The 18,792-nt window shown below is 44.3% G+C and overlaps 1 protein-coding gene across 1 annotated transcript in view; it reads right to left on the bottom strand.

The window, feature by feature from the left end:
• LOC117146963 (B-cell lymphoma/leukemia 11A) overlaps positions 1-6,536 on the bottom strand; it is a 44,649-nt gene extending 38,113 nt beyond the window's left edge. The window contains exon 1 of the mRNA XM_033313628.1: positions 5,259-6,536. Within this exon, the coding sequence (XP_033169519.1) occupies positions 5,259-5,295 (37 nt within the window). The 5' untranslated portion in view covers positions 5,296-6,536. The remainder of the gene's footprint in view (positions 1-5,258) is intronic.
• Positions 6,537-18,792: the final 12,256 nt, after the last annotated feature.

The raw sequence follows: 18,792 nt of genomic DNA, 5'->3' as shown, positions 1-18,792 counted from the left end.
AATGAGAAATCCAATAACAATAACTACATGGCAGACTTTTAATAATTTCAAGATATTTTACTACTGTAACCTGAACGAGAAGCACAATTGCGGGACGCACTGTACCCCGACTTATAGATGGGTGTGTGCACCGACTGGGTTCGACTTCTCGGGGGATCGGATCGGAGGTTTCGGGGTTTTGGAGGTCCGGCAATCCAACGGATTGCGTGGGCTTTGCATTTCCAATCTGCTCTTTGGCGCTTTGGTCGCCCGAGCTATTTATAAACGCAATGAATGAGCAAACGGATCAATGAATGAGCTAGTGCGCTGAGCCAGCAAAATAATAATTGCTTGGCTCAATTAAAAACAAAGAAACGACGAAGACCAAGACCCCATGCCGAAACTATCAGAGCGGGGGAAAGGAGAAGACAAAAGACCGTCAACATAGAGCTTTGGAGGCTTCTTCGCGCTTCCTTCCTCTGTGGTCTTCGGGTTTCATTGGATTTCTTCAGATTTCTTTGGGTCTCTTCAGGCTTCTTTGGATCTCTTTAGATTTCTTTGGGTTTCTTTGACACTGCGTAGGCGCTGCCAAGCCCGTGGATCTTAATGAATGACTGCCACGGCCCGAAACTAATCACGCTGCAGCTTCTCTTCGTCGAGCAAACCCAGCCCCGCCCATCTTTTGCGCAGCTGAGTTATTTGATCTTGGCCTAATTTATGCAAAATAATTATTTCATTTTTTACCCGGCAATAATTTTGGGTTTTTACCCGCTTTTCTTGAGCTGGGGGATCTTCCGCATTTCCGGTTCGCTTTTGGCACGTGCTTCAAGGGGATGGGAGAGCAGATGTGCTGGTAATAGTAAACAAAAAACAAGCCATGGAAAACCCATTGAAATTTTCGTTCGCGCCTAGGCAAATTTGTAGCGCGTGCGCAGGCAGAAAAGGGGGGGGCGGTGGGCGGCGGGGGCGTGGCAGGATACTCCACCCCATCATCACTCACAGTCAGATGTTCGCCTTCGAACATTTTGCGGTTTGTTTTGCTCGCCGGCTACGCGTTAAATAAAAGAAAAGCAAAAAAAACAAGCAAACGAAAGAAAAGCGAGAAAAAGAAATCGTGTTTGCAGAGACACAAAAAGGGGGGGAAATTGGAGGGTGGCGCTTTAACTATGACAAAGGTGCCAAGTTCTGCCGCACCAGCCAGCCACCCTGCGTTCGCCATTGAAAGTGAAAAGTTTGCCAAAGTGCGGGGCGGGACGTCATAAAAAAAGTACAAAAAAAAAATAAAAGAAAAGCCGGCACACAAAAAATCGAGAAAAACCCCGAAGAAAATGCGCGTCAAAACAAACGCAGGCAAAAGAGTAAAAGATTCATTAACTTGTTAGCTTCTGTTCCAAGTCATTTTCTGGGATTCCCCGTTTCACTTGGGTTTTTTTTGGATGTTAGCTCTTGGTAAAGGTTAAGTATACGCCAAGTTGGCTATCCAAATAAAATAATTATAAGTGAATTAGGCGGAATTAAAGTCTGCGATTTGCACAACAATGTCATTATTTTTAAATATTTGCTTTTAGATTATTTCGCTTCATAAAAGTGTTTTACTTCAACGATATTTTTTACCATGGTGCAGTAGTCCTACGAAGTCCAAGATAAATGTAATGCTAGTTAGTAATGCCACTATTCTTTTCACCTATTAGATTTTACACACCTCTATGAGTTCCCTGCTTGTAAAGTGAAAAACCCAAATCTGAAATGTAAAGCTGGTTAATAAAAGTCAGCGAATAATAACCAAGCATTCACACTTATTCACTCTATGCGCGCTTTATGTGTCGGTGAAAAACTTTAAAAATTAAAAAAGTCGGCAAACAAAAACCGAACAAAAGCCGAAAAGCGAGTGGAAAACAAAGGCTGGTGCAAAACAATTCAGTGAAATATGAATGCAGAAAGAGGGAGGACTCCCAGGGCAGCGAGAGGACACACACAGGACTCGCAGGACTTGCCAGGACATGCAGGGCTGGCCAAAACGGATGCACCTAGCGAGACAGTTTGGACCAAGTCCTGCGGATCAGAGTTTCCATTTCCAGTTTCAGTCGCCGTCTGATTCTCAGACTCGCCGCAGCGGAAGTAACTCGCTGAGCGCTGTTGTGGCTGATTATGCTGCCAGTGGCAGTAGGGAAAAGGGCTCACAAAGGGGTTTAACAGGGGGATTTTCCGTGGGTTTCCAGTGGGGGTTTCATATACATACGTAGGTAAGGGGGAACTGGTGTCTGGACCATGTGAGCGACGCTGGCGTCTCTCCCGCTGAGCAGCCCAGAACGGGCCAGTTTCAATTTATATCCGCCATGTCCTTGCCCCCCGCGAGCATTCAAATGCAGCAGTTTTCTACACCGAAAGAAAAATAAATAGGGGAAAACCAAAGAAACTGTATATGACATCTATGCATCCAGCTGCAAAATCAAAATTCTTATGGTCTGACTTTCTTCTGTTTTATAGAAACAACCTAAAGGTAGCAAATAGTTTTGGGCAGTAGTTTCCAGCATATCTCATTCCTATATCTGTGAACAGTTTAATTATACATAAATACGAGAGTTGGCATTCAGCCCGAGGTCCTTTTCCCCTACCCCCTACCGCCCCCCTTGGGAGCCAACATCCAAAACTGTTTGGCCGCAGCTGGACAAAAGTTTGACGTCCACATGACGACACGTTGACACTGCGGGTGCAGGACCCTCGGGGAGTGGGCGGTTTCCGGGGTGGGGGTATCAGTGGCAGGGGCACCTCTGTTATTTGTTATAACAATTGCAAACGGCTGAAAACGCGAGGAGGACGTTTCCATGGCAAACAGGAGCAGGATAACAAAAAAGGCGGCAGCGGTCGCCTGGTCGGTCGGTCGCTCATTTAATGGACACTGTTTGGTCGATAATCAAATTAAAAGAAAACCCTGGTACAAAAAAGGCAAAAGCTAAAATTAGCACGGGAAAAAAAGAGCCAAGGAAAACAAGAGCAGGCGCCAGGACGACCGTGAGATGTCCACCCATCGATGAAAAGTAAATTATCAAGCCCCCGGTCGGTCAGTCAACGAGGGGTTAAGGGTTAACAGCGGGTTAAGTGTGGGCACGTGGGCAGGTGCAATCGGTAGACCCAAAAGCGTGCCGCTCGATTACCGCTGACCATACATATATGAATGCCATATCGAACCCCGTGCCTCGTCAGGATGTTTGTTCACCCAAGCTCAACGGTCTGCAGGATATGCAGGTATTAACTGGCCGACAGCTGAACTTATTGTTTAATCGAATATTGTAATTGCCATCAATTCATTGATTAGTTCGGTTTTTTCTTTTGGGTTCAATGCTTTTAGTTTAAGTTTAAATAAACATGCTTGAATTGGGAATACACTTATGGCGTGGCCCAGAAACCAAGTCCAATTAGACTGTCAAGTTTAGAAGATCTCCCGACTTTTCACCCCTCTGGTATTTTTTTGTTCAGCTCTCCACCCACTTTAGGCACTCTCAATAACTTGTTGTACATGAACATTGCGACTTGTTCTCGGAAATTACTCATCAGGCCAGAATTGTCCCACCCTACACCCCCTTTAACCCATGTTTCCGATAAGAAGAGCACCGCCCATGGGCGGCATGACGAAATGCTGTAAAACTCATATTGTTGTTTTTGTTGCTTGCGGAGATCAAAAAGATTCCCACTGCCACGGAAAATGTCAACAAGCGAAAAAGAAGTATCGTAATGGTTTGGGGCGTAGAAAAAAGACCGAATCGAAATTGAAATTGTAGCAATTAATTATGATAGAATGGATATTGGAGGGGCGGGGGCGCAAAAGAGGCCTAACAACAGCAATTTTGGGGACAGCAGATATCGATAAGGATGGGTAGTACCACTCCAAGTCCGATGCTCTCCATCTGGAAACAAGTCCAAGCTCCGATCGTCAGCAATTAGACCACCTCCTCTTATCACCATATATTACCTGGAAAAGAAGGGCGGCAGAGCCACCCCGCTTTGTTGATTTTGATTTGTAAGACAAATAGACCGAAAACGAATAGAAGAAAAAAAAAAACCCCAGAACAGCAAACAACTTTGCGAGCAATTAAAATTGTTTGACGACATGGGGATGGGATCGAGAGGGGCTCTTGAAGAACAAAAAAAAAAAAAGTGGATACCCATATAACTGGGGAGTGGGCAACTGGCCGCCGAGTCAAGTGCGTCACTGTCCACTCGCTCTGTGTCGCTATCTAGATAAGATTGATAACACTGCTTGCTCACTCGGCAAATGGAAAATCTGTGCAAAAAACGGGCCAACCGGGCCCCAAAAAAAAAAACGAGCGAAAAAAAGTTATGACTTTATGGCCCGGGACAATCCATATTATGACAATGATATGGCCAAGCCATATGAATGCGGCCCGCTATACAAGCTTTATGACTTTACGGCCCTGATTTCCCTTTGAACTAAGCCGTTTTCCGACTCTCCACACTCGACCAACGTCCGAGAAATCACAAAAAGCCATAAGCAAATGTTACGGAATGACCAGGCGAAATATAAATCTTTAAAATCAGTAATTGCTGGAAACTACAGCGAGCAGCAAAAAAAAAAAAAACACCTCAAATCTGAGAAATCATTGCAAAACACACCTAGGCGAGTTCTGATTTAGGTATGGCGATATCGCAGCGATAACTCGACTAGATACAAAAAGCAAAAGCAAAAAAAAAAGCGAGCTAAAGGAGACCTTCCATATGGCAAATAAGATGGGTGCGGGTGTACGGCGGAGGCGTGACATGGTCTACTGATATGGCCTGACCACACGGCACATGGCTAACAAGTCCTAATTCTCGGCAAGGTATGGATGTGTTTTGCCCCAATTTCTATAGAAATGTCCGCCCATTCAACCGATATCTACGTGGAATGTTTACTCCTGTATTAGCTTTCAAAACGAAACGTTAAATAAATATTAACCAACTGAAGATCATAGAACATAAAACACGTTTTTCTCCTCTTACTTTTAACTACAAAAACTGTTATCTATTCTATGGTTCTTAAGTACAAATCGAAAAGCGCGAGTTTTTATGAATGAAAGAAATACATATATATAAATTCTAAGGCCGTCCTAAAAATAATCCATTTTCTAAGTTCTTTAGCCCATAAAAATTGCATCAACACTTAACAAAAACTTCCGTCAGCTGTTTGCGCTACGCCGGAAAATAAAAAAAAAAAGCCCAATTGGGAAATCCCAGCTGGAAAAGTTTTGCCCCAAACTGAAAGCAATCCCAATCCCACTTACCTTGTGCAATTCGAACCGCGGGCATTTTAATTCTCATTTTTGTTTCCAGTTTCCGAAGGTGTTTCAAAACTTCGCAGACACAGGCACACAAACCCAGCGAAGGGCAATGTCCTGCCGATCTCCCAATTCCAACTGGGATGCCAACTTCCAATTGGCATACGTTTCTAAAGTTTTTCTAGTTATTGTTTCTTTTCTTCCTAGGCCTACTCCTCTTAAGTTATTTATATTGCACAAACCTCGTTTTTTTGGTTTTAAAAAAAAAATCACACATTCACCAATTGGAATCTCTAGCTTTTAGTATCCTAATCAGACAGCTTCAGCTTGGTTTTTCGGGGCTTTTCTAGGGCTGCCATTTTCCAAAAAAAAAAAACGTATTCTTCGTACACTTGTCACTTGGTTTTTATTTCTTTTAAGACTCTTGTGATCTTTGATTTGAATTGTAGCATAGGAACCTTAAGCACGGGGACTCTTTTAATTTCTTCCTTAAAGGCTTTTTTGTTTGTTTGGCAGTTTTGTTGTTGTTGTCACAAACGCACGCGGTTTCATTTGTATAGAAAAGAAGGGAAAACCAATTGGGTTTTCGCAGGCTGTACGTTTAACCAATTGGATTTTGTATTTTTTTTTTGTTGATAACACACGCCGGAGACACTTGAAAAAAATTGCACAAAGTGTGTATAGGTATATTTTTGATTTTGTTAAGTATATACCAAAATATGTTTTGGTTTTTTTATTTGTATTATGATTTGTTTTTGTTGCCAAGTTAGTTGTATTATCGGTGACCGCGACGACTAACGGTAAATCGGCAAAAAGCGATGTTTTATTTTTGTTTTTTGTTTTGTATGTTTTGGCGGCGTAATGTAGTCTAGCGGTTAGCAGCTCCGTTTTGTGTGTGGTGCTAACGGTAACGGCGGAAGTACGCGACTACTTGCGAGGTTTTAGCGGCGAGCGCGTCTTCGCTGCCTCTGCTCTCGGCGACTTCGCTGCAGCAGCGCGGCAGCTTTTGTCCAGCGGGCAACAACAACCAGAGTGCGACAAAGCACACACACAGGCAGGCACACGCTGAAGCACGCCGCACAGCCCACACTGGCGAGCGCGAACGAACACGAGCGAACGCGTTGCAAGCGAGACGAAAGCTTGCGAGCGGCGGAAGAAGAGAGCGCCACAGCTCAGCGAGAGAGGGAGAGAGAGTGTGTGGTATGTGTGTGTGTGTTGAGAAGAGAGTGCCAACTCCAGACGCGAGCTTCTTAGGCGAACATGTCCGAACGCGACGATGTCCTGCGAGCGACTGCAGATAATTCAATTTTATTTCAGGCTTTTGCACTTTAATGCCAATCTGGCAATTTGATTTTCGGTCGACGTCAACGCCGACGCAACGCCGACGCCAACGCAGCCCTTTCCTAACGGTGTTTTTGGGTGGTGCGGTGGTGGTGGGTTGTTGTTGGGTGGCAACCGGGCGTTTGTTTATTTGCCGCCGGTCATGTGTGCGAGTTTACGGTCCTGTTCGTGTGTGTGTGTCCGTATGTGGGGGTGGACATCCGACACCCTTTAGCGCGCGAGAGCGAGACAACACGTGCGAGAATCGCAAAGGGGTGGTGCCGTTTTGCCGTTCAAACTGGTCACTCTGGTCAATCGACGGACGAGGACCCGGATTTACATACAGATATTTAGCTTTTGCTGCGGAAGCCAGCATTTGCAACCCTCTCGCCGGCAGGACATAAACAAGGACAACGACATATAACCACAAGTCCGCAGGCGTTTAAGGCGCGCGCGCACCTTTCCCGCTTAAAATCAAAACAATGAAAAGAACTCGGCAGAGGATCACGTAGGTGACGATACCTCATAGGCAAAAGCATATGAAAAGTTCAACAGTGAAGAAAAACTTATTTACACCCATTTGCAAAAAAGTTAGATAATTGTATTCTTAAATAAAGAGAACCTCTAGTTTGTAATCGAAGATTAAACTGGAGTATAAGCTTATGTTAAAAATGGTGGTCTTATCAATGCTATCTTTAAAGTAAAGACTAATGTTATCTATAACTTCTGTTTTAAGTAAAATATACATATATTTAAATTGTTTTAATCCTCAGTAAGTGCTTCGAACCACAAATTCATTTCGCTTCTGGGAGCACAACCTTCTCGCTCGGCTGCCGAAAAGCGTCTGATGGAGGCCGTTAGCAGCTTCGCACTTATCGCTTGAGCCAACTGATGAGCCGACGAGCTTGCAACTTGCAACATGTTGTAAGCACTCGGAGATCCTCAAAGGTCACGATGGGCGGGGGTGGTGGGGGTATTTCTTAGTGACAACCATGAGTCGAACTGCATCCCTGAATGAACGATCTTCTCCCCTTTTTAGTGGCCCCATCCTCACACCCCTTCAACCGCAACATCGAACATGTTGCCCACTGGACCGCCGACCCCCCTCATCCATATGCGCAAGAAAGAATCAAAGAAAACAAAAAACTGGACGCGCTCTGCCGGCGTCGCTGGCGCAGTCGACGTCGCTGTTGCCATTAATGTCAGGCTCTTTGATATGAGAATCAGCGCACTCTCACATATGAGAGCTCCAATTGTGCGCCAGTATGCGTGCGAGTCTGTGTGCGTATGTGTAGTTCTTGCAAGCGTATGTGTGTGCGAATTGTTTTTGTTGTTTTTGTTTGTGGGATGCGGGAGAAAGGGATGTGTGGGGGCTAACAATAGGGGATGGGTATGCTAGGTCCGAGTCTTACTTCAAACTGTATTCCCCACTTTACTTGCCCTATCTTAACATACATAGTATGGTTTTTTCTTTTATTTTTATAAAAAATATTATATTATTAAGCTAATTTACCTGATGTTTTAAGTTTCTTTTTGACACTAATGATAACTTTTCTGTTAAATCCCATAAAGTTGATCCCTCATTAGGTCTCCGAAGATCTCCTAGTTTTTCTATCTGCCATATATGGATGTTGCATACATATTGCCGCTTTGGCCTCACATACACACAAACACACATCAACATGCATTCAAACATACACACTCGCACGCATTTTCGCACACATATGTGGCGTCGCACACGCGCGTTCGTCATCGATTGGCTCTCGCACATTTGTTTGACACTCCCCCGCCACCCCCCTGGTCTTAACCCATCCTTCCCCCATTCCCCCACCACCCACCTGCCGCGCTCTCTCCGGTTGCACACAGGTAGCTGAGAGCAAGCGAGAGAGGGATAGAGGGTAAGGGAGAGAGCAGCAACTCAAACAGAGAGATTTCGCTGGGTAAGAGAGAGCCACCCCAAGGTGGCTGAGAAATAGTGGGAGGGGAGCTAACAATGTGTGCCACGAAGTTCCAAGGTGAGGGCTAGTGGGTGGGCCAAGGGGAGGGGGTAGGCGGAATAGGGGTCGCCGGGCATCGCCATAACTCTTATCAGTCGAACGGTAACCGCTCACATGGAATAGTCGGTCGGCGGAATGAAATGGGATGTTTGTTTGTTAAAATTACAATTTGGAGTTGTTTATGTTTGGTTTCCAATAGGGAACGGAATCTTACTTTAAAGACATTTAAAGATTATCTCGCTAGTTTTCTCAGTTTTTTAACTTTTAAATAAAGCTGTACGCTTACACTATTTTCCCAGATTGTAGTCTAATTTTTCACTCGATATCTCGACTGACCTCATTCTCCATCTATAGCCGCCGAAGGCAAAACCCTGTGGGGGTGGCTACCTCTGCCCCCTGAAAGGCAGTTATGCGGATGAGATTCCGATTCCAATTCCGATTCGGCGAGATCAAAGGGATCGAGTTGTTGGCAAAGTGTGGAGAGGGGGTTGGAGAGTAGCGCAATTACCCGCGAATACGAAAGGCGAGTGCGAATTTGTCAGACTTGCGATTCGCGGCTTGAGAGGAACCTTCGCAATTGCATCGTACGCAATCATCGGGGTTACACATACATAACATATGCATGCACTGAGAAAAATGATTGCATATCTACTTTCGGAAGTAAGTTACTTCTAGGTAGAGAAACTCCAGTCTTAATAGGTTGTATAATAACAATGGTGTGTATATGCGTACGTGTATACACTAGATAAATATGTCCAATAAACGATTCTGTCAGTGCATATTCTTACCTTTAATATATGCAGATGGAGGCCCGGCTCCGTCAGCTATCGATGGACGCCTGCTCTAACCGACCCGATCCGATCCATTGTCGGCGAGATGTGAGATTTTCGCTTCCATTTTTGTTATTTCTTGGCAGAAAAGCAAAACCAAAATCTGAAAATGAAAACAAAAACGAAAACTGAGAAAAAAAACACAAAAACCGCCATTAACAATAACGAAAATTGCAGAATTGCCGACAATTACAAGGGGGTGGCGATTTCGGCTGACAGGGGGGGGTTTTTTCTCTCTTAAATTGCATGTGACATATGCGAGGAGGGAAAGTAAGGCAAGCAAAAAAAAAAAAAACAACGTAAACGCAGAGGAAGCGAGGCTTGAGATTTAGAGTGCACTCCGAAAAAGTGCAGTTGCAACTGGAAGTTGCAGCAGAAGCCCGCCAGCAACAACTGCTGCATCATTATGTCAGCTGGAGGTCCTGCGGCTGCCATCCCCACCACCAAAAAGAAGACCAGAACATCCGAGGACCCGATGAGCATCACAGCATCGGAACATCAAAACATCAGGGCACCAAAACACCAGAAGTGTCGACAAATTGGCCCACAGAGCTCCGCTCAATCGGCGATCCATCATCAACGTGGCCAGCACACACTTGGCCAACGGCCAATGGCCACTTCTTAGTTCTTGGCCAGCTCCATTAGCTGCGTGATTGCCGCTCGGCTAAGTGGCCATCTAGCCAAGTGGCTAGCTACACTGAAGGAAAATCAGTTAATCCAAACTACTTAAGTAGTCATGGATTATATGTATGATTGGTTGCTTGTGCAGCTCCTGAGCTCCTTTCTCAGTGCATCATCCATCGTTTGATGGCCATAAATTGTTTTGGCCAAAGGCTGACCATTATCACAGCTACCGGTTCTGGATTCTCCGCTATCTGCTGCAAAAGCGCCTGTATCCCTATGCTCCCTCTTTTAGTATCAGTCTTTCCACTTCTTTTTTTTGTTTGGGGGGTGCCACTCTCTCCATTATTATTCCAAGATATCTCTTTCCCAAATTCTTTTTCGACTATTAATTGTCGCGTGAACAGCTTTGTTAGATCGATTTGGGGGTCAGGCACACCAGTTGGCTACCGCTGTGTCAACCACTGGAACCACCCACTCAAGGCGCTCACCCTCACCACACTGAGCCACCCGATTCGGTGGCACCGATTTTCCATTCGATTCTCAATGCCAACGGCCATCCGTTGATCGATTAAACGACCTGCTGAAAGGTGAGCGGTGGGTGGGTGGTGAATGGAGGAGTGGGCGGTTTGCAGTGAGTTAATGTCACACCAAGAGGCAGAAGAAGAAGTAGCGGTCCGCTCGCCAAGTTGACAAATTGTTGATTGACGCAATCCAGGCAAGAAAAAAAGAAGTAAAATAACCCAAGGAAGGCCGCGTATCCAAGGAACTGATGGCATTTTCGGGTGAAAGTTTCAAGGGTTTACTATATGCACAGGCAAAAACTGTATCAGGAATTAAGAATATGTAGTTTTCCATATGAGTTAAAGCAACTTAACATTGGACTATTCAAAATCAATTTATATACTAGTTTCTGAAGTGATGGGGGATTTTCTGCCAGTGCTTGGATATTTAAGGAGTCGGTCTCCTTTGGTGGATTGTGGTTTTGGGACGGGGTCGCAATCACAATCGCCCGCTTGGCCGCACTTTCGACCGCCTGGCTGGGTGACTACTTCTTCTTGTTTCCGCGCACTAAACAAAGTTTATCGATTTAACAAATTTAACAACATCGGCCAGAGAAAGAGAGCGAGTGCCACATTTCGAGTCTTCCGTCCGCGTCTCAGAGTTCCTCTGCCCCAAAGGCCTCAGTCGGCTTTGTTTAGATGACCCAACAAACTCGGCTCGGCCTGTGTCCTGGCCACCCAAGTGATCGATTATACATTCGATGGCCATGAAGGCTAACAACAGGCCCGCCCTCGTCCTCACGTCCTTTCGTCCTTTTGGGCCGCAAAACCACCGACTGTCCTCATTGCCTGCGGTGGTTGCCCCGGCGGACCTTGTTTTCGGCCCAATGCAAATGTGGGAGCGGGGAGCAGGAGTAGGGCCAACTAGGTGAAGGAACACCAGTGGAAATGAGGTTGTCTTTTGATTGAAACAGAGGAGTCTCATAGAATGTCCCCATAGTGTGCTGCTTTCTAAGCTAAGAAGACAACTATCCGTTTTAAACATTACTTCCCTAAATTATGTCACATTTAGATTTATTAAAATCTATATCATAAAGATCAACAGCGGCCAAGTACTTAACATCTCCAAGTACTTTAAATGTATTATATTGGGATGATTTATACCTTATTTTAGAAGATAATTTTACAAGGAGTTCGCATCTGGATTTTTCAGGCCTGGGAACCTTTCTTGACTTTACCCCCTTCGAAGCGTCGGCACTTCTTTTGGGTAAATCGGTTAATTGAAATTCCAGGACAAGTGCAATGAGCACTTGAGCCTACTTGAGAAAATATCCTGACTGGCCGCGATGTCCTAGAGTCCTGTCAGTAATCGGAGATTCCACTCGAGACCCGATACCTTTTCAATCTGATCTTTTTGGAAAACGGTTGCTCGGTCTACATTCAGTTTCCATTTTCAATGCGGTTAACCAAAACGTCGGCGAAGTCGCAATCAATCACCCACTTCAAAATTGGTACCAACAATTTTGGAAAATATATCTATTCCATGCAATAGATAACATTTTTGGATGAGAAGATAAATATGTATTGCATTAACTCAGAATTAGAAATGTTATGTCAACGAATTCAAGTAATTTAACCACGTATATAAGTTAGATAATCTATTATTGTTTTGCAGAGCTAACTTGATACCATTTAACTTGACAAATACATTAAAATTTCCTATGAATACTACTATTTTGACCACAAGTGTATGTGAATCAGGGGTTTACTCTTTTGCATTCAAGTGTCATTGTCTCCGTCTCGTTTTTCCCGCTGCGATGATGCGATCACTGTCCAAGTGACATTTTTTTTTGGGTAGGGATTCGAAACAGTAGCGCTTGGCCATAAATAAAACCCCGTGACAACAACAGCACTTGATATGTGATGTAGTTTGATTTGGCTGCCTTCTTGAAATTTTCGACAAAATGAAAATATTTGGGAATTAATGGAATCTCAAGTGTGTCCACAAATGGAACATTGACAAAGGCAGCCATCTTGGGCAGCAGAGTGGGGGAGATATTGGGAGATCGGTGGGGATTCGGGGAGATGCTCACATACAGCATACAGCATATAGTCATATAGCCATATAGCCATATAACATATAGTACAGCCCCACGGCCACTCTGGCCGTTTGTCCCACGGACAAACATATGGCAGACACATGTGAGCAGCCGAACTCAACTCAGGCCAAACAACGGACCCGGGTCTCCGATCTCCGATCTAAAGACCCCGCGTATTGTTATTTTAAGCCACGCCGCCGTGTAGATCACAGATCTCGGGGATGTGGTATATACGGGGGACTTGGGGTTGGGATGCTGCTACTTATACATATGCAATACACTGGATATGCTGGATGGAACACTGTCAGTTGGCTGGCTTGACACCGACATTGGAATGGCAATGGATAACGAAATGGTTTTTGGTTTCGGCTCGGTTCGGTTCAGTTTCAGTTTTAGAGACTCTCGCGACTCAGCGCTCCACATTTGACCAGCCCCTCCAGAACTCAAGAATCCAGGCGGGGAGAAATCGGACAGATAGACGCATCGGGAACATCAGAACATATTCATAGCAGGGGGTGAACTTGAAAATCTCGCCGTTATGCGCAAGAGATATTTATATACATTTTCACATTTATTATTTATAGTCCCAGGGATGCAACGGCTTGTTGTGGAAGTCAGAGAATAGGAACTTCTTCATAATCTGAACCTCAATGACTTTTTAGAAGGACGTTACGTAGTTGCCTGGGCTTATTCATAATACTAATCTTAAAAAGATTTATCATTCTGAAAATACGAAATAGTGTATCTTTCTACTTGAGCTTTGTTTAATGTCACTATTAGACCTAATCAGACATAAATCTCAGGAGTGTGTTTAAGTCTGGCTGGTCAATTCCGGAAGCTGGCTCATTCCCTGGCTTTTTGTTGCGTGAGTTGGGAACGAGGATTGAGCTGGGGGACAGCAGACTGTAGACTGGGGGACTGAAGACTGTAGACTGGAGACGGCAGGCTGTAGACCGTAGACAACCGCAGACACAGTCACGAACGAAGGGGGAGCGGCTCTTTTGGCCTGGTCTGCATTGGTTTGCTTTAGCTTTTTGGGTTTCTCTAGCCAAAAGTCGGCTTATCTTAATTGCAATATCGCTGGGATATCTCCCGATGGCAATCTGCGTGCACACAATGCGAATTTATCGGCGGGGCATAGAGCGGGCTATAGTATATACATATTTGGTATCTCTGGATCTGTCGTCGGGTCACTGCGATCTCAGTTGTGGGTGTGTAGCCGCCTCCTAAATGATGGACGGATATGACAAATGAGCTGCGATCTCCCCAACAGAGCAGGTTAGGGTATGCACAGTTCACCTGAAGCTTATTAACTCAAAAATCTTTTGTTTCGCCTTGCTCTTTAGCTTTTAAGCGACGACAACCCACGCAGTCTGCGCTATGAATTCGAATGACTTGCCCCGACCAGATCTTCCACATAATGAATGAATCGGTCCCTGGTCTATACACAGAAAAAAAAGGAGCAACGGCATAAATTACTCAATATAACAATAAAACATGTTTTTTTTAAGGATATCGGCCGTAACTCAGCTGAAAAAGGGCGTATAACTAAATTGCTTACTGTTTTGGGTAGCTTACAATCTCAATTAACAATCCATATCACTGTTTTAGACGATCTTGAAAAATTAAATTTTTTAACAAATTTTCTCATTTTTTTCATTAAGATTAACAGAAAAAAATGCCAAAAATTTTTATTTGTCCGATTTGAAAATTTTAAAAACAAATTGAAAGAAAATGAAACCACAAATTAAACGATGTATGACATTTCATGTTTGGGTCACTATTTTCGAAGTTATGGACAAAATACTCGGTTTTTTTAACTTAAAATTAGCATTAACAAGATATACAATTTTTACGTAACTTTGAGTTGGTATTTTAGGTATATCTTCGTTAAAATTAGACGCATCACTTAGAGACATACAGTTTTATGATGCTAAAAACCTAAACAAAAAAACCCTATCACTTTTGAGATGATCTGAAGAAATAAAATTTACCCAAATTTTTTCGCATTTTTTATAAGGGGTAACATCATAAAAATTTGCAAAAAATAACAAAAAATTAAAATGGCCAAACTCGAATGCAAATTGATTAGGAATGCAATTACAAGCTCAACGAAGTACAATATTCCAAATTTGAGCTATTTTTAATGTTTTTATAGCACAAAGACGCCCAAAATTAAATACCTTTTTTTCGGTGTTTAATCTTTGGGCCTGCTATTTTATTACTATTTTTTCTACTTGCGGCCTAGCCCGACTCCAATGACAAATGGCTGGCTGACTGGCTGGCAAATGCTGTTAAGGTGGCGCATGACACCGCCGCACAACTACTGGGCCAAGTCCAACTATTTAGCCGGAGATGATTAAATATATATCCAGGGGTGGTGATGCTGGTGGTGGTGGTTGGTTCCCCCAGCTTTTGGGCCCACTTCCTGCTGGATTTGATCCTACACAGATCTCTTGGCCGTGCCCCACATCGATGAATATGAAATGAGTTTGTGGGCCTACTCGAATCGGTCTCGGGCTTGGGCTCGGGATCGGGATCGGAATCGGGATACCAGGTCTTATGTCTTGCTCCCATTTGGCCAGATATCGCAGCTGCTGCGTCTGCACGCACTAGAGCGAGATATCCATAGGAAGATAAAGATATAGCTAACAGAGATGGGGCTATTGGGGTGCCCAAAAGCGTAGGCTGGGACAATTTTGTACTTGTAAGCGATCGCACTTTTTGGTTTTGGTTTATTATTATTATTTTTTTTATTTTTGTGTTTTTTTTCTCTCTTTCTTTTTTTGGGTGCGCCTGCCCCTCTGCACCTCAGCAAAAAGGAAAAGAAGAAGAAAAAACCCTGCCCAAGTTGGGCAATTGACGGGGCATGCCGGCCACGCCCAGCTTTCCTGGTCATCAATGGCACAAGCCCAAGAAAAAACGACGACGACGACGACGATGATGATGTTATTTCGCTTGGTGGCAGGCCTGGGCCAAGATTTAGTCGGAATCGAGGAATCGGAGCTGGTGTGGGTACACATAGCCATCGCCATCGCCATCTGATGGATTGTCATGCATCGGCGACGCTCCACTAATCATATGGCACCAATATGCGTGAACTCATCGCCGGCGATCCAAGTGGAGCTTCACTTGGAGAAATATGTACATTTGTTATAAATGATCTTATTTTTTTTGTATTCAATGCCTTGAAAAATTATTTTAAAACGGTTTATTGCAATATATGTCCCAGTAATCGTAATTTTCCAGCTTGCAATTGTAAATAGGTTTTTTTTCGCGTGTTCACCCAATTTCCCACAAAAGTCGGACCTCAAACTTATGATTTTGAGCACCTCTGCGATTTCAGCTGCCTTACTTTTAAATTTTTGTGGCAATTTCGCGCTTGAGCGGCGTTGACAAACGAAATGCCAGCGGCCAGCGCAAAATCGATAATGAATCCAGGCCAAAATCAGCTGGACATTGAGATTGAACCTACGAACTGCCGAACTGCCGAACTTCGGATGACGCGGCACTTTGCATTGTAACTAGCTGAGAATTCTAGATTAGTCATGGCAGAGGCACAGATTGGGCAACGGAACGGACAACAGCAATTGCCCAATGTGACAGCTGATCTCGGAGGAGGAGGACCCGTGGAGATGGATCGATGCAAGGCAAGCCAAGCCAAGCCAGCAAAGCCAGCCAAGTCAACCCCGGCCAAGCCGACCCAATCCGATCCAAAACGAACCATTGATGACTTGCCCTGACAGATGGATGCGGAGGTGTGGGCATGTGGCTAGAAATAGAGAGATGATGATGTTGCCGGTTGGTGGCCTCGACCCATGGGCTCATTATTTAAACGACGCTGCTTTGGCTGCTAAAAGTCATCAATAAAGGCTAGCTGACCACCGGTCTGGGCTTGGCAATTGCCGCACATGCAAATGCGAGTGGGTGGCACTGAGTTCTCCAAATCCAAAGCCAATGTGAACCGCACCCACAAAATGCAGGCCACAGGCGGATGGGAGCAGTCACAGCTAAAGAAACTCAAAAATGAAAAACTCGAAACTAAAAAACAAAAAACAAAAAGACCAAAAACCTTAAAGGAAGAGCCACACACACAGATTGTCGCCGAGATTTCGCCGTAAGAGATTGGCCATCTGACACAGCTTCTGTGCGGACTCACATTTCTCAAGTTGTACTCCATTAGCTAATGGACTCGATGTCCACTTGTTGTGCAAACTCAATTTTGGGTTTTGCGGATAGGGAGTCACATGACGATTAAACACCAAATGCCACAGATAACCCACAATAGCTATGCACTGCGAGCAAATTGTATGCAATTTGCTAATTTTATAGACAAACATGAGCTACACATATTTTTTTGCAAAACGCATGTCTACACAAAAATAAATTCTAAAAAGCTTAACTTGTAATGCATATGGTCAGCATAAGCCATTAGTTTTCGAGTTCCCAAATTTCCTCTCTCTGTTGGCCATTGAAAAATCCAACTTTTGGGGGCTTAGAGGGAGGATTTTTCTGCTGGCCATTTGTGCGGGTCGCTGTACCTGACGCCGGGTTTTCATGTGGTTTCCACTCGAGTGCCCACAATTAAAATACAGCCTGTCCAACTGATAAGCCTTCCTGCATTCTTTTCCTTTGTCAAGGCAAAAGCACAACAGGAATAAATAAATACGAAAAAAAACAGAGCACACACACAGGAAAAGAATTGAAAAGTTTCGCCCTGAACCGAAAGGAAATTTAAAGGGAGGACACGCACCACACACACACACACATGACCAGAACACAACCACCCAACCCAGCATAGCATTTTAGCCCACATTCAAAGAGTCTTTGAAAAGTTATGCGAACGCAAACAAAACTTTTAATTTGGCCAGTTTGAAAAGAAGGTGAAAAGAAAGCAGCGAGCTGGGGGCCAGATAACGATGACCTGGTGGCCAAGACGACCTGGCCCCGTATGAAATATTAATGCCGGACTCTCCTTCGCAGATGAGATACGTTTGTGAGCTGTGGGTGATGAGTGTGAGGGAGTGGGTGGTTTCCTCACTCATTTTTGGGCGGCTGTGGAGGGAATTTTTAATCACTCGAACGGACTTCAATCGAGGCGGGATTCGATGGCATCGCGTTTGTCTAGCTGCGATTGTTGTGTGGGCAGCAGAACATTGCAACTGCCACTGTGGCAGCAACAATCGTTACACCGAGAGAAATTCTACACATTTAGGAAATAAATATGATACATAATATGTTTATTACATTGCTATTTACCAAGCTTCAGAATTTAAGTTTAGGGGAATATTAGGCATGAATTATTTTGTAATTAATCAAGCGTTTAATATCCCTTTTTTTCCAAAAACTACTTAAGGTATATTTTTGGTTAGATCTTATAAGGATTTTCAAAAAAATCCCTGACTGCTGATTTATAATTGTTTTGCTGTGCATGTGACTGCATCGCTCTACATGCCACATAATGGGGCATCATCGCCGGCTGGCTGGATGTGTGCCAAAGTGCAGAGCGGAAGTCATGACTAGCCAAACACGAAGCGATGAGATGGGGATGGGTATGGGGGTATTTTGGATGAGCTAGGGCCTAATCGGGGGCCAGGGAATTATTTCTTATTTCTTTTTTTTTCCTGTTATTTGGGGCGGGGGGCCTGCGACGTTAAGCAACTGAAATAAGAAAGTTCGTACATTATTTCGGGCAGACACCAAAAATTGCGCGACCGTATAATTTGTGCGCGTGAAAGTGAGAAAGGTCCCAATTACTTAGAGGGGGTTCGGCAGGGGATGGAGGATGTGAGGGTGAGGATAGCCGTGGCGGCGGTACAGTGAAGCACCCATATCGTCGGCGTCCGACTGACAGACTGACTGACTGCCAGACTGACTGACTCCACGAGTGGTGCATCGAAATTAGTCATAACCACGATTACAATTTTTTCGTTTTATTTCTTCTCGTGGCTACATACTTCTTTCTAGAGCTACATACTATACATATATGGCCACCAGAAGAAACTATCGAAAAGTCGGTGGTGCGACACGAGCATGCTGCACCACCATCTAAAATCGGAGAGCCCGAGCCTGTGAGCTTGTGTCCTAATCGTGCCGCAGATAGATTCGTGAGTTTAGCATACATATGTCGGATGTAAATCATTTGACAATTCCGCAGACGTTATGTGCCA

This window comes from Drosophila mauritiana, chromosome X (assembly GCF_004382145.1).
Source record: "Drosophila mauritiana strain mau12 chromosome X, ASM438214v1, whole genome shotgun sequence".
Classification (NCBI taxonomy): Eukaryota; Metazoa; Arthropoda; class Insecta; order Diptera; family Drosophilidae; genus Drosophila; species Drosophila mauritiana.
Note: the sequence above shows the minus strand (reverse complement) of the source record. Positions and strands in the feature narration are given on the sequence as shown.